We start from the raw sequence: 16,050 nt of genomic DNA on the forward strand, positions 1-16,050 counted from the left end.
AAATTGTTAAAACTCAGCCTTCAGTTAGTTATTAGATTCTAATGTGTGTCCATAATATAAACTTTTTGGGAGTCAAAACAAGATAACCTATGAGTGATTTGACCACTCTGTGACGCTTCAGAATTTACATTATGATACAAACATTTTATATACTTGTGAAAATAAATGGTTCAATTTTACTTCTGACCTGAACAGTTCTTGCATCAGACAGGATATGAAATTTCAGCTGATTGTGTAATCACTTACTCTGTTTAAGTCAATTTTTCAATCACAAATCACGGAGTAGCCTGCTGTCAGTGTTTACATTTTGTTTTGTTGTCCTATGCGCCGTATCTTATGATTGAGTTGGTGTTGTCGTCGTACACTCTGCATACCTGTCATAGCTAAGATTATTAGATCCGTATCGTACAGTGTGATAGGTAATGATTTTATAAGATTGCTGAAATCACAGTGTGTACCGGGCATTACACTTTAGAAGCACGTGTGGCACGCTGAAGGTAGGCATGTCTTCCCTACCTCGACAAAGTAGCTCAACTCGACAGAACACCGGTACAGTCAACATTAGTTACGTTAACTAGCAAGATAAGCTAAGTTCTCTATTTAAACCCAGGCTTATTTGGTGAGGTAAAATCGATCATGGTTCATTCTCATTTTATCATGAATAAATTGTGCCTTCCTGAAATTAATTTGGCACTTAGCCTGTGTGGTTTGTTATTAGGCTAATGTTATTGCATAAGAAGGTCTAACGTTTTGCTCTGAAAAAACATTACTATAAGTGAAACCTATAGGGGCAACGTAAAAAAAATTAGCTAGCAAATAATAAGCCCTATTGTTTGAATTTTAGTGGTATTGATTCTACACTCCACAATTTCATATTTATGGACATTTTTAGAAGCTTCATCTGATAGCCCAGATACTGTTTTGATAAACATAGATTAGATTTTATTCACAGATACACTATGAGGAAAAGGATAGATGGAGACATCAGACCCTTTTCTGGTGGTAAAAGAAGAGTAAGTAGGAAGTATTAGTGTTAAGAGCTACAGAACATTACGCTAAAAGTATAGGTGCAGTTTTGCAAACAATGTGTATGAAGGAAAGAGGTGGTCAGCAGAAGGCAGGAGAGGCACAGGAGCAGGCAGCAGGGAGATGGCAGGATGAGGACAGCGCGCAGGCAGCAGGGAGATGGCAGGATCAGGACAGTGTGCAGGATAGTGAGCAAGCAGCAGGAAGATGGCAGGATGAGGACAGAGCGCAGGACCAAGAGTTGAGTTAGAAATTAGGCTGAACTTTAAGATCTACTGTATCATCAAGACATACAGTATATTAGCCTAATAGGCAAATATTTATTTCTGAAGGCTGTTGGAGCTGGGGGTACTGAGAGGGCAGGAATAACACCAGACTGCTGGACCAGACCAGGCTGTTTGTAAATGTATAGGCTTATTACTTTTACTAGTATACTTCATCCAGGATAATTCCTGGGAGTTATCAAAACCAAAATCTTTTGAATTGGGATAAGGATAATGAGATCTTCTGTATTGATTCTCATTTTGTCACATGTCCAGACCATGACCGTGTGTTGCATACATGTTAGTAAACACCCCTAGCGCATCTTGCACTCTTAACATTGATCCTGGTGGCGACTATTCATATTGATGTGATAGCGGACCATAATGGTCATAGAAGTGTTATGGAGGGGTAATTCGCACTCTGCTTAAGACCCTCTGCTGGTCCTTTTTATTTAAGGACAGATATTTTGGCGTGGTTACATGTCCATGGAAAAGCGCCTCATTTTGGACAACCCACTGCACAGCAGTATGCAGATCTTGAACAACTGCTGGCTCCTGTGTCAAACAAATGGGGTTATTTTAACAGTGAGTCAAAAGTCACTAACCATTTAATTACACTAGTGTTTAAAGTGAATACTGACCTTACTGACTTCCGGTAACTTACGCTTTTTCACTCTGAAAATGGGCACATGTTGTCCTTGAAGCACAGCTTTGGCGTCCTCTCTCCAGTGTGCAAAAAGCTTGCCATAGCTTAACAGAAAATTCTGATATTGTTAATGTGTCTAAACCTTGAGACAAAATAGCACAGAAGCCAAAATATAAATACCTCCTGAGATCAAAGTTCTCCATCAACAGCAAGCACCACCATTTCCACAATTAGGGCATGTCTGACTGTAAAATATCAATATGAAACATGTTTAACATATTTAACAACTTTCAAAAGATTCAAGACTCCATTGCTCTCAAATTAAATAGGATACTTACTATAGTATAATCAAATGTGCATCCAGTGCAACGTAGAGCAGGGCCGTGCACAGACCTTTTGAGGGCCATGTGCTGAATCTGAAAAAAGGGCACCCCCCCAACCCCTCCACCACCAAAAAAATAACACACAATAATACCATATTTTTCTATTCATATTTTTACACTTTATTAATCCCTGTGGGGAAATTCTTTTTTACACCTCTCTCAACTTGCTCTTTGTAAAGCAAACTGTCCACAAAGGGCAGCCACCTGTAGCGGCGCCCAGGGAGCTGGGGGTTGAGGGTCTTGCTCAAGGACCCGCAGACGTGCTGAGGCTGGGCTTGAACCAGTGACCTTGTGATTACAGGCACACGGCTTAGCCCACTGAGCCACACGAGTGGGGAGTATACAATACTAGATTTTTTTTTAAATCTAGCCAGCAAACACATACATAATATAATAGCATCGTAAATTTTAACCTACCATGCTGTGTGACCATAGGCTATATAATATGATGAAATATTAATAAATTACATCATGTAATTTACATGCATCAGCACATTCAGCAGATAGCCATAAAATCAAAATAGATATTTCTTATAATATATTTTACCTAGCTGACAAGGATCACTCAGTTGCTTTGTGTCAAACTCAAATGCAGTTACACCGTGGGTTTTTGACCAGCGAATGTGTGCAATTTGTCCATCATTAAAACGACGACATTACATTACGTCAACATCACACCGGTGTGGTGATGCATTATATGAACCTTTATAGACATACTAGTGTTTATTTCATAAAGACAACGTTGCACTTATTCAAACAACAAGATATTTTACCGTTACAAGATGAAGACGTTCATCTGCTTCTGCTCTATGACTCTGTCTCTGATGTGCTGAAACGTAAGTTCGCGTAAGTTGTGAAGTTTGACTGACAGTTTGAGCGGTTCTAAGAGATGCGCTTTTTAATGCCTTTAATTGGTAAAATATTTGTTAAAAAGACAAACAGACGTAAAGGGTTACCAATAGCATTTATTTATTTAAAAAAAAAAAAAAACTCCCCCCCAAAAAAAGGGCATTTCCTAGTGTAATTACAAAAAGGGCATGTGTTCTGCACAGGTTGAGCCCTACCTGTGCACGTGCCTGACATAGAGAGCAGATTGTTTGGGACAAAAAATAAAAATTACATTGTTTTGGAGCTTAATTTTACTTTTGTATGAATCTCAAGGAAAACTAAATAACAGAAAAATAACCATTAGCATGAAGATCCCACAGTCAATTCCTAAGTCTTGGCTCAGAAAACCCTTTATTACAGAGAAAATAAAGGCTCATTAATAAAATCCCTTAAAAGAAGACTAGCGTAATTCATGTAATTCACCATACACTCACACCATTACATACCTTCAAGTCAAAGATTTTTTCTGACCACTGCCCTGGAATGAGAATGCAGCGGGAGGGAGACTGGGATCCTCGGAGAGTACAGTGGTGGCTGACTTGGCATCGAAGAATGCTGACTTGGCATCGAAGAATGCTGACATGACAATAAATGCCTTGCCATATCCCCATGCCATATGATTGTCCTGTTACAGACAGGGCAGTGAAAGTGTCCTTTCATCCTACATGGCAGCCTGCACCGGCATATAATTTTGTCTGTAAGAGAGAAAAAAACACATGTAATTTAAATGTAGTTATATAGAATGCAATCAATTTATCTAACAGAGTGTACATGTTAACAAAAACATAAATAAAACAATGACCGTCCAATCCTAATAAAAGCAAAAGGGTATGGATCACAAGTGCCATCAAGCAATGTGGTGAACAGGAAAGAAAAATATATTTAATAAAAACACAAGCTTTTTCTTGCTGATGAATGCACTGAACTGTACAATGTGAATAGCAACTTTAAAGTCAACAAAGAGACTACAGAAGTGCTGAAAAGCACTTTTAATGTGTCCATTTATATGTTCCTCAATCTTTACCCTGACAGTAGGGCTGAAAGTAGGGCACAGAAGGCAGTGAGAGAGTCTTTTGCAACATGTTGTACATTCCTGCAATGCTGGCTTTGAGGCAGAATTACATAAGAACATATAAGAACATAAGAAATTTACAAACGAGAGGGGGCCATTCGGCCCATCAAGCTTGTTTGAGGAGAACTTAACTAATAGTTCAGAGTTGCTAAAATCTGATCTATCTCTGATTTAAAGGAACCCAGGGTTTTAGCTTCCGCTACACTAGCAGGAAGACTATTCCATACTCTAACTACACACTGTGTAAAGAAATGCTTCCTCAAATTTGTTTTAAAATGTGCTCCCATTGAAATGTGCATCTAAAACAGAGAGAAAAGCAGATAAACACCATATACACATTTGAACTATTTTGATGCTACTTTATGCTATGTTCTTCAAAGTGCTGAGACCCTTATTCTACTGACCACATTGAGGGAGCAGAGAAAATGTACTAGACAACAGATTAAGTTGAAATTATGAGATCAAATACATTTTGGATGGAAAAAAAAGGAAACCAGTTCAGGTTTTAGCAGAAATAACACATTACACTTAGCATGTAATAGTGATTTCTCAATGTTACACTGGTAACAATTACTGTTTAAAACCATTGTGCTTCGTGATAACGATTTAGCAGCATAACATGAAATAACTAAATGATGATTTGGGGGGAAAAGTCTATACAAAAAGATACTTTAGAAGATACTTTTATTTGTGACATACGTATGTATTGACATACAATTTAACAAAGGCTAACTAAAAACTGGGCAATAAAAAAGCAGTACAGAAAAGAATAGAGAATATTTATAAATATAAATATATAAATCTCTTTGTGAATAACTTTACAATGTTGATGCAGGTGGAATAAGAGACATGAATAAAGTGCAATATGCAGTAAATGGAACAATGTACATTGAAGTGAAGTGAATTTGTTCAATAAGAAGCAAAAAAAAAAACATTTGAAACTGACCACTATATGCCAACAATAAATCATTCTAATGCAAAATGTGGTTTAGAGACTATTTTCTGTCATGTCGCCCACAGAAGCCCTTCATCCAGCTCTCTTACTTAAACCAGGGCCAGGAAACTAACATATCTGTTAGGGATGCACCGATACCGGTATCTGGTATCGGCCTCGATACCACATTTTCTAAAGTACTCGTACTCGTTAAAAGTCCCCCGATACCGGGGACCGATACCATGGTCTGAGAAATGTCTATGTTTGAGCGGCGTGTAAGGGGTTAATCACAGGCACCGAGTGCCCGCCCCCAGGCCCCGGCTGCAGCTCAGAGCAGGGAGAAGGCGAGGCGAGACATGTCAGCTGTGTGGAACTATTTCAAAGTGAATGAAGACGATAAAACAAAGGCGGACTGCAAATTGTGCTCAGCGAAATTGTCCAGAGGAGGCTCAAAAGGTAGCGCATTTAACACAAGTAATTTAATCAAGCACCTAAAATCCCAACATGACAACGAGTACAAAGAGTTTACCCACGCTTCTAAACCAACACAACCCACGCTGCAGCAAACTCTTGCAAGACGAGAGAAAATGTCCAGAGACAATCCACGTGCTGTGAAAATAACACAGGCAATTATCGAGTACATTGCATTGAGTGACCAGCCACTCTATTCAAATATTGTGCACTAAATAGCAAAGATGTTTATTAATGCCCCTTGTGTTGTCCAAAGCGGCAGAGTTTACAACAAACTGAAAAAAATACTTGAGTTGCACTGTCACTGTTTAAATTTTTTTTTATAATTATTTATTTTGTAATATGTTGCATACAACATGCTTTTCATTTTAAATAAATGTTCTTAATTCCAAACTAGTCCCTTGTTTTTTTTGTTAAATTATATGACTAAAGCTGTTACCTGTAAATTTAAATCATGTTTTTATTAAGTACTCAGTATCGGTATCGGCGAGTACTGAACTGCAAGTACTCGTACTCGTACTCGTTTTCCAAAAAAGTGGTATCGGTGCATCCCTAATATCTGTGTTTCTGCCATGGAGCACGATAAAAAAACAAGTTTAAAAATGACCTTCGTTTTAAATATTCCATGTTGTAACGCATACAAAGTGCCAACATGATCAGTGTAAGCGGACTAGTTGATTACTAGAATTACTAAATCACTAACAGCACATTTGTATATGAATGACACTGTACCAACCTTTAGTACTATCCACTTGCGCGGTTTTCACTGTATCTATGCAGTAGAGATGGGGAGTCGACTCCAAAAGAGTCGATTCCTCGACTCTCACTAGCCCTAGTGTCGGAATCATAAGAACATAAGAACATAAGAAATTTTGTTGTTGAAGAATCGACTCCAGGTCAGGAATCGACTCCCAGTGTCGAGTGTTTTTTTCAAGTTCAACACAGCAACAGTTCATTATAACGAAAAGATTATAATGAATGTAAAGATACAGAAATTAAAAAAAAAGATAAAGAAATGAGAGGAAAAAATAAGTAATGCCAGGAAAACAAAGAACAATAATGTGTAGATAGTTTTTTTCTGTTGGGTCTGTTTTGCGGCTCAATCAATCATGATGTGGTTCAATACAGTCAATTGGTTGTGATTGGCACAAAACACTGCAGTAGGTTTTACGAACCAATCATGTACCAGTCCTCAGGGTGAGAGTGGGACATGCCCATAATTGGCAAGTGGTGGTTGATTGAGTGATACTGTTGAGTGATGACTGTTTTTGAATCCAGTAACGTTAACTTATAATGGCAACCCCGACCTCAACCGTGTGGAAATATTTCAACCAGACCGAAGACAAAACTAAAGTTCGTTGTGATATTTGTAAACGTTGTTTAAAATTCAACAGTTCAACGTCGTGCATGTGGAAACACTTGAAAGCGTTTCATCGAACAGAACTCGCAAGTCTTCAACGGCCAAGCACCACTGCCAGTCAAGATGAGATGGATGAGGTAAACGCTGTAACGCTAGTTATATGTTTTCCTGTACAGTCCCAGATAAATATTTAATTAAGATAAAACACGTAATTCAGCTAATGAAATGTAAATCCAAATAAGGAGTTTATTTAGGAGTTAATGTCCATATATATCAAATTTAAATGACAGTAAAATCACCTACAACCCTTACAAAAATACGTCACTTTTAGAATAAGATTAGACAAGATGGTGGGCCTTGGTTTAATTTCCCCTTTCCCACCCACACCATGTAATGTGTAGTAATATGAAAGATATTGGGTGTGTCCGAAATCGCGCACTTGCCTCAGTGCACTGAGATGTAGTGCGCACTGCGCACTTCCTCCTGTAGTGCACACTACCATGGGTAATGGAACACTAACGTTTTGCACTTACCGGAAGTGACAGACTAGCATTTGATCGCGATTCTCCAGCGCCCCAAAATATTTGCCGTGTTTTGTTTACAATGAATTTCCTTGTGGTTTTATTTGCGTGTATATAACTTATCTACGACCGCCTAACCGGATAAAAAACTGCTAACATTTACTTGTGCGAACTCTTCCAAGCCGATATAATCGCAAACTCAAAATTATCTATAACTGTCGTCAGAGAGTGACAGGCTACACACCGAAGTATACATCAGTAAAATAATTTTATTAATGTTACATTTATATGACGCATGTTGCCTCCGCTTGAGCTTGCGTGTCTGTGTTGTCCGCCATTATTAAACTTGCCGAAAGTCCCTCCCCTTCCGCTACGTAGTCAAAATGGCGTCCGTTTAGTGCAAGTAGTGTCCATCGTTCTGCACTGCGTTTTCTGGCCGTTTTCAGTGCACCATCCGGGTACTTTCAGTGCGATTCAGATAGTTATAGGGGGAGGGGCGCACCCAGCGCAGGGGTGCTACTGCCTAACAGCATGATGATAGCTGTGCACGCATCCTTCACTTCCACATTGTGTGGAAGTGTTTGTAGTAAAAGCTGTTTTGCACAGAAATTCATTGCAGCCGGCTTTGTTTTTGATGTTTATTTGTGAGTAGGTATTGTATGAATAACATAAGTCAACGTAGCTTTACACATACACACACTTTGTACTAAAGGTAAATCCAAAATAGTGATGTCACTGTCTAAGCAGAGGGATGTTGTGCAACCATATGGAATATAGTCCACACGTGACAAATGAGGTAATAATCAATATTTCAGAATAATTCAAACTCAGATATTGGTGTGTGATATCTGAGTTTTAATTATTTGACTACAAATCTAACCTCATCATTCCTCCCAGTGATTATTTCCAGGATAAACTGAGATGCCCCCAAGCTGGCTTCTTAAAACTGACTAAATATTTAAAGTGTCCATCGTTCTGCACTGCGAGATCCGGCAAGATCCGGCAAGATCCGGATCCCCTCAAAGAGCCATAAATCCCATCACTAACCAGTATGCTATTAAGGATCCTTATACTATGGGACCGTTGAATGCTTGAATCTGATTGGCTGACGAACGTTCTGAGGTGTGCAATTATTTTCAGGGAAACGCACGGCGCACGTAGTTCCAGGCAGCTCTCTTGACCGCATTACAGTTCCATATCACTTCGCATAGTTAACTGTAATAACGGAAATTAGCATACAGTACCTATACAGCACACAGGACTAACAAAAACAACATGACAGACGATTTTCCGAAAGTAAATTTTAATATTTACGGTGAATATGAAATGTGAATGTGTTACACACTCACACAAAAACGTGTCAGCGCTGCCCTGACGATTTTATCAGTTAGCCTAGTGTAGCAACTTAAAGGCTACACATTATTAACATTTCTCACTAGCGAGGTAATAACAGCGTTGCATCTTAAAGCAGACTTACAGTTTAGAGACGGTGCTTCAGAACACTGTTGAGGGACACACAGAGGTAGCCTAATTCATACAAGCTCTCTCTCTCTCTCTGTTTCTCTTTCTCTGTGTCTCTGTCTCTCTCGCTCTCTTTCTAATAACTTCATTATTAACTGCATTAGTCTGCTATCAACGGCTCAAGCCTCCATTGCCAGCTTTAAAATGACGTTTTGGAACTAGCAAAAGAGTCGTTGGATGAGATGCGGAAGAAATAATCCTACTCACATTGTATTATACACACATACATTACATCGCTCTGGCTCTATTGTCACTGACCGATTGTTAGGTTCTTGTATTAAATTGGAACAATTTTACATTGCGTTATATGGATGATACATAGCGTGGATCTGCGCCTTGATATGACAGGTGAAAACTTCGATCGCGTTGCGGAACCTGAAAATATTAATCTATTTCAAAGATATTTTGCACGTTCAGTGATGTGCGGTAGCGCCACTACATGTAGCGAAGCTATTAGTTTAACTACATTTTCTAGGAGCTTGCCTGGAGCATCACTGATTTCTCTTTGCTGATTTCTGAATCAAATAACTTAGCAGTTGTTACGTTATTTTTTTGATCAAGTAGCGACATAGCGTCCACAAAAGCTGCAATTTCCAGGACATGTCTGAGAAAAGCAGAGGTTTCCTCTGCAGTATGATTTTGAAACGCAACAATCAGACAGAAATAAAGCATGTTCATACACGACCTTGTACTCTGCTTCTACTGCCTGTCTATCGAAATAAAGTTCACAAATCTATGGCAGCGTCATGAGATCGATACTTCCGCTTTAATTTCTGTCCTGAGTGCACTGCGGCTGTCTTGTGTTCGCGCTGCTGCTCTCGATTGCCACTCCCTGCTGTCACGTGACTCGGCGGCACTAGGCAAGCAAACAGGCTCACTTACGTGCGCGCGCACATACACTCACACACACAGTATTATATTTACATCAAAAGTATTAAATTAGTGGGCCGCCGAACCATGCTCGCAATAATTAAACAGCAGAGATAGTTTGTGGTTTAATCACCAGATGGCATTTATTACAGTATTACTACAATCCATAGGGTGACCAGATAATCCATGTCAGGGAGGACACTTTGAGCTACTTCGGATTTTACAAACTGCTTTCAAATTGAAAGGCTCCTGTGCTCGGCTAAATAGTTCAGTTCTTTTTGTGCTTTGACTGGTTTGTTTCCTTGACTGAAAGACTCATCTTGCTGTTTCACATTAGCATTAGTGACATATGCACGATTATAGGAGACTGACCAATCAGCACACAGCAAGAACTCAGTGCTCAAGTGAAATCCAGGTCCTTTTAATTGAAATGGCAATTTACAATTTCTGTCCTGGCTCAGAGTGTCCTACCTGATATGGATTATCTGGTCACCCTAACAATCCACAAGCTCGCACTGCACACCGTGCATGTCGCCCCGTTTACTTGATCCTCATAGACACGGTGGGTGCATGCACACATACACGCACACTACGTACAACAAAAAGCATCAACGATTATACATGACATAACACACAGCACATTTATAATGACACAAGCGATTACTGAGAACTATTTACAAGCTGGCATCAGTCTAACATTCCGCGCTACAGTATTTATTTACTTATAAAGTTTGCCCAAATTCTGTCCTGGGTTTTTAACTAATTAATACATAAAAAACACTTACAAGTAATGAAAATTAATCCAGCTTTATCAATTTGATATGCATCCAGCTTAATTATTAAAAAGTATAGATAGCCTACAACACAGGGGTCCCAGCAAATGCAGCCTGTGAAAGACTATTTACTGTAGCAACCAAAGAGAAAACCACCTTTCTGATGCCACTTTTGAAAAGCTTCTCTTGTGCCGTGTAAACAAACACTTGTTAGAACAATAAGAGCCCAGCCATACACCATTACCCCTCTCCCCCTCGCCCACCCCTCCCCTTCCATTCCATCCCCCCAGCACTAAAACATGTAATTCAGGACTTTGATTCTCATTTCAGTATGAACCAGTTCATTTGCTATTGCCTCAGTGATCCCTCTCTGAGCCATGTTTATTAATCATGGTGTTGCATGTCGTCCGTAAACACAGTTAACACAGTTCTTAAACACAAAGTTCATTTGTAACTTCAATCAACTTGTTTAATTGGGGTCTGAAGAAGTTTTCTCGTTAAGGGAGGCCCTGAGGAAATAAGATGGCTGTTAATATCGTTTTTCTTTTCCCTAGAAATTTTAAATTGATTTAAACCTATAGCCATGTCTTGCCCATTGAACACTACACAGTAGCTTTCATTTGGTACTAAATAATTTGTTTACTAGAGTACTGGTAGTCCTATAACTTTTTTTTGTGTTTTATTCCCAAAAGTAACCTTTTATTTATGTCTCGATGCTTCACATAATGCAATGTCTACACCGTGTTAAATCATGGGTTGTTCTTTAATAAATGTCTTAACCAGTGTATCTGACTGTCATTTTGCACTGATCTGGTATTAGGTTGGTACAACGTGAAGTAGCTTCTGATGTAGTAGACTACTTTTGCCATATTTGTTTAACTTAGCTTGCTATATTTCTATGGGTGGAAGCTTTTGTGTAGTGAAGCTTAATTTATTGTTGAGTAACTCTAATAGCTTAGCTCACTACACTTTACAAGTAGCTTGCCCAACACTGTGCACGTTTAATAAAGAGGTCCAGTGACAACTTTTCCGCACTATTGGAAATTGCTATTAGAATTTTTTTGATTTTAAGTTAAATATGTATAGATTGTGATAGATAGAAGTTTAACGACGGTATTTCAATCATTTGCATGGTTTTCCAATAATCTCTGATACAGCAGAATTTACATGTTTGTTGTGGGTGTTTAGCTTAGTTTGGTTGGAAGTTTGCTTATTCTTAATTTTACGTATAAAACTGCACTTAGACAAGGTAACTAAGATCAGGCGTCATATTGTCTAACAATAACAGGATGGAGACCATGTCGAGGAGTATTCATTGGGCCAGAGGGCGACTAATTGAATCACAGGTGGCCGATGAAATGCTTAGTCTTATAAGCGAGTTCATTCAGGAAGCCAACAACCACCACCAACAACCTGGTAGGTTTGCTAGGCATATCTATCAGTTATGTTACTGATATAATTCTTCAATATGTAGCTCTAGCTAACTAGGCCATTTTATTTAATCAATTTTCTAATCATTTGACCTGTGACAGTTTATTTAAAAATATTTAAAATGGGAGTTTGTTCTAATAATTTCATTACAGATATTCAGGATGTTTATTCCACAAAAAGAAAAAACAATTGCAGATATCTGAATTTGAAAGCCCAATATACACAAATGACAAAAGTGACATTCATTTGTCATAGAAAGAACAACATTGTGATCTTAATGACAATCGTGTGTAGGAAGAATGTCATAGCAGATGTCTAATATTCTTAGCTATTTTGACCAGGAAGATGGTTAACTCCATATGTCCAGTCTGGCAATGAAATGTTAAAGTGGCCACTTGTACTTTTAAATGATATTTTGATACTTAGATTAGTACAATTAAAGTTTAGTATATCTTGAAATATATAATTTGTACTAGTTAAATCATATAATTTTATATAATTTTGATATCTTTGGGGCTGGTTGGGCTGTCCCCTGTCTTTAAGCATACTGTTTTCTGATCAGATCCCTTGATGTTTGTTATTTTGGAGTACAGTTCTTCATAGTTTCACTGCACCTCGGATGGCAGGAAGGACTGGGAGACCGGCATACCAAATAACCCAAGAGCAGTTGCAGATGTTGTTGTCATTTAACTTTGCTGGAAAACATATTGCAGAGATCTTGGGTGTGTCAAGATGCACAGTGAAGCGTCGGTTAAGGTTTGTTTTGTTTATTTACAAATTGCATATAAATTAAGGTTAAAACATTCCTGAATATCCCTGTCTACAATGAAGATATGTATTGGAACTCTATCTGCAAATCTTGCAGTGAAGTCACGTTCACTGTAAGGCTCACAGCAGACCTTGTCTCTGTTCCTTTATTTTAATTAAGCTATGTTTTGCTCTTTTTTTGGTTTCAACATTTTTGTCACTGGAGCTGAAACATTATCTTTTTCTCAGAGTAAATTTGCTCCCAAGTTCTTATGATGCTTTCTATTTTGTATTGTCTTCTTTAGACAGTATAATCTGTCATTTAGAGGTTGCTACACCACCATCACTGATGACGCCCTGGACAACTGTGTGCTGGAGGTCCTCTCTGCCAATGATGAAATTGGAGCAGAGGCTGTCAGGGCACGGCTTGTGGGCGAGGGCATCATAGTCCAGAGATGGCGTGTGCGACAAAGTCTCATCAGGACCAATCCTGAAGGTGTTGCTCTTCGGACTATGTCCCACAGGCTTCAGAGGAGAACATATCAAGTGGCCGGGCCAAATTCACTATGGCACCTTGATGGCAACCACAAGCTCATTAAGTAAGTTTCAATTAAAGCAGTTTTACTGAAGCTCTACAGCAAATAGCCTTTTCCCCCACCTCTTATTCCCAACTCCTTCGTCCTCTTTTTAGATGGAGGATTGTGATCCATGGAGGAATTGATGGCTTCAGCAGACTTGTGGTATTCCTTCAAGGTTCTGACAACAACAGAAGTGAAACTGTAATGGAGTTGTTTGTTGAGGCTATCAGCCACTATGGTGTCCCATCCAGAGTCAGATGTGATCATGGAGGGGAAAACAATGCTGTTTGTCTCTTTATGGATGTCTTCCGAGGCTCAAACCGGGGAAGTGCTATAAGAGGAAGAAGCACGCATAACCAACGCATTGAGAGACTGTGGGGTGATGTCTGGAAAGGAGTTACAAATGTCTACCATTAGGCCTGTCACGATAACAAATTTTGCTGGACGATAAATTGTCCAAGAAATTATCGCGATAAACGATAATATTGTCGATCTGAGACCATTTTCATCTAGAATAATGATAATGGCATAATAATGTACATACGCCTTTCAAAATTCAAAAACGTTTATTTTTAGACTATTTAACACTGAAAATGGAAAACATTTTAAATATCCACAATAACAATGAACAAAACAACCAAAAACAATAAAAGCAATGACACACACACAGTATTATATTTATTTAGTCTCTGTTAACAAAAAATGCACTTGAATAAATACCAAAAACAATAAATAAAATGGATGTACAGTAAACAAAATTGCACTTCAAAAAATATTAAACAATAGGCTCAACCAAATTTTCAAAACCCATTCCCATCCCATTCAGTCCCGTGGGATGTCATTCCCATACCGTCCCATTCCCGTCAAATTTCAAAAAATCTACCGCTCCCATGTTTTTCATATATTTCCATTAGCGCTTGTTTTCCGCGACCAGAGTGGCAGATATTTTTGACTAGGGTCCTGGGAAAGTTGCACCAGCATCATACTGGTGCATGCCATGGCAGAATTTCAGAATAGAAAAATATGCAGGACTTTATTTAATGTGCAGTTAGGCACTTTGTTAAAGAAAATTAAGTTATCTGTGACAAAGCACTCCAGTGAGTGTCATGCCTCGATCGTCCGCTCTTTCCGTGTGCCACGCCCCCTCGTTAACCCTGTGTGGATTCCCCGTGTTTACCAGCTGTTCCTGATTGTTGTCAAACTTGTCATTAGTCCATTGTATTTAGTCCGTGTTTCCGTTTGTTTCTCCAGTCCTGTCATTGTATTGTAATTCTGCTTTACCGCTAGTGTGTGTTCCTTTTGCTCATTAAACCCCGCATTTCCCTGATCGATCCTATATGTCTCCTCGCCTCTGCTTCCCCGGTCAGCGTTGTGACAGTGAACCTACTTCCATGCTGCAATGTGAACATTTGCCATGTTCCTAAAAATTCTGTTTATTGCACAGTGTCTGACCACACAGACCTAGATCATACTGGACATATCAACTGGACATATTTTCCACTATTACAGATTGATGTCTTGCATATACTGATTTTATCGATTACTCAAGGACATACAATATAATTAATATCAATTGTTTTCACTGTAAAAATAATTCCCATGGTTGTTCATATTCTCATTCTTACTTAATATTTACTTTTTAATAATATATATAACGAACCGAATCAGGCTTAATCAAGATAGGTGATCTATCACTTTAACGATCCCCAAAATTAACCTCCTGGACCGGACAAATACTAATTAACGAATGATTAAACATTATATGCGTCTCTTTTTGTATGTTTTCTAAATAAGACCGCGTGCCCATACCCAACTGTAATAGCGATTAAAGCGATCTATTCTTTAGTATTTATGTTAAAGACATTTATTTTATTACTGTTGTGGGATTAATCTTTGGAAACACTTAAATTTAATAAGCACAAAAACATATGACATAAACACGACTGTATTTTGTGTTTTACGGCTTTTTTGGAGGACAGCGACTCCGCTGTTGTGAGAATTACTGACTGACTCGTTGTTCGAATTCGTGATTCCCCCCGCTCGCGTACCCCCTACAGCCTCTTGCGTACCCCAGGGGGTACGCCTACCCTAGTTTGGGAACCGCTGTCCTACGCTAAGGAAACGAGAGTTGTCATTCAGTCGCGGATAACAAACAAGTATGCAAATGAAATTATCGCGGCTGGAAAAATTATCGAGGGCATTTTTTTTTATCGTGCGATTAATCGATTTATCGACTATCGCGACAGGCCTAGACCGGGGAGCGGCAGACACCCCGCCCAGCCCAGACCGAACCCCCCAATCCGCCTAGCAGGGCCCAGAGTGTCCCAAGATTCCCCGGACCGCCCGCCAGGGCCCCACCACGGCGAAGCAGAGCCAAGCACCACCCGGCCCGCGGCCCAAGAGAGGAGGCCGCCCATACCCGCCAGGGCCACCCGAACCCCCCCATGATGGGTCTTCCCCCCGGCGGGCCACCCCACCCGCACAGGGCCAGAGACAGAGAGTTAGGGGGGGCCCCTCAGCCCCCATCCCCTCCCTGACCCATGTTGGTGTGAAGTGTGCATGTACA

The 16,050-nt window shown here is 39.4% G+C and overlaps 1 protein-coding gene and 1 long non-coding RNA gene across 3 annotated transcripts; one reads left to right on the forward strand and one right to left on the reverse strand.

The window, feature by feature from the left end:
- Nucleotides 1-1,324: 1,324 nt before the first annotated feature.
- LOC111841112 (uncharacterized) lies at nucleotides 1,325-7,900 on the reverse strand. Of its 2 annotated transcripts, XR_002837600.2 has the most exons (5): nucleotides 7,847-7,900; nucleotides 3,653-3,901; nucleotides 2,274-3,147; nucleotides 2,116-2,180; nucleotides 1,325-2,039 (listed from the first exon to the last, which is right to left on the reverse strand). It is a non-coding gene; the product is annotated as an uncharacterized lncRNA (long non-coding RNA). The 2 variants fall into 2 exon arrangements; XR_011989086.1 differs by having other exon boundaries at nucleotides 1,325-3,147.
- LOC111841109 (uncharacterized) lies at nucleotides 6,932-14,813 on the forward strand. The gene is made up of 5 exons (XM_023806613.2): nucleotides 6,932-7,180; nucleotides 12,017-12,144; nucleotides 12,753-12,915; nucleotides 13,212-13,505; nucleotides 13,598-14,813. The coding sequence occupies exons 1-5, from the start codon at nucleotides 7,167-7,169 to the stop codon at nucleotides 13,899-13,901; spliced, it is 903 nt and encodes a 300-aa protein (XP_023662381.1). The 5' UTR covers nucleotides 6,932-7,166; the 3' UTR covers nucleotides 13,902-14,813.
- The last annotated feature ends 1,237 nt before the right edge of the window (nucleotides 14,814-16,050 follow it).

The sequence above is a fragment of the Paramormyrops kingsleyae genome, unplaced genomic scaffold (genome assembly GCF_048594095.1).
Source record: "Paramormyrops kingsleyae isolate MSU_618 unplaced genomic scaffold, PKINGS_0.4 ups193, whole genome shotgun sequence".
NCBI classification, from domain to species: Eukaryota; Metazoa; Chordata; class Actinopteri; order Osteoglossiformes; family Mormyridae; genus Paramormyrops; species Paramormyrops kingsleyae.

Bases quoted from the DNA above. Each gene is read 5' to 3' on its own strand.
- LOC111841109 (XM_023806613.2), top strand. The intron at 12,145-12,752 runs GTAGGTTTGCTA...TTTGGAGTACAG, and splicing joins CAACCACCACCAACAACCTG to TTCTTCATAGTTTCACTGCA. The intron at 12,916-13,211 runs GTTTGTTTTGTT...TGTCTTCTTTAG, and splicing joins ACAGTGAAGCGTCGGTTAAG to ACAGTATAATCTGTCATTTA.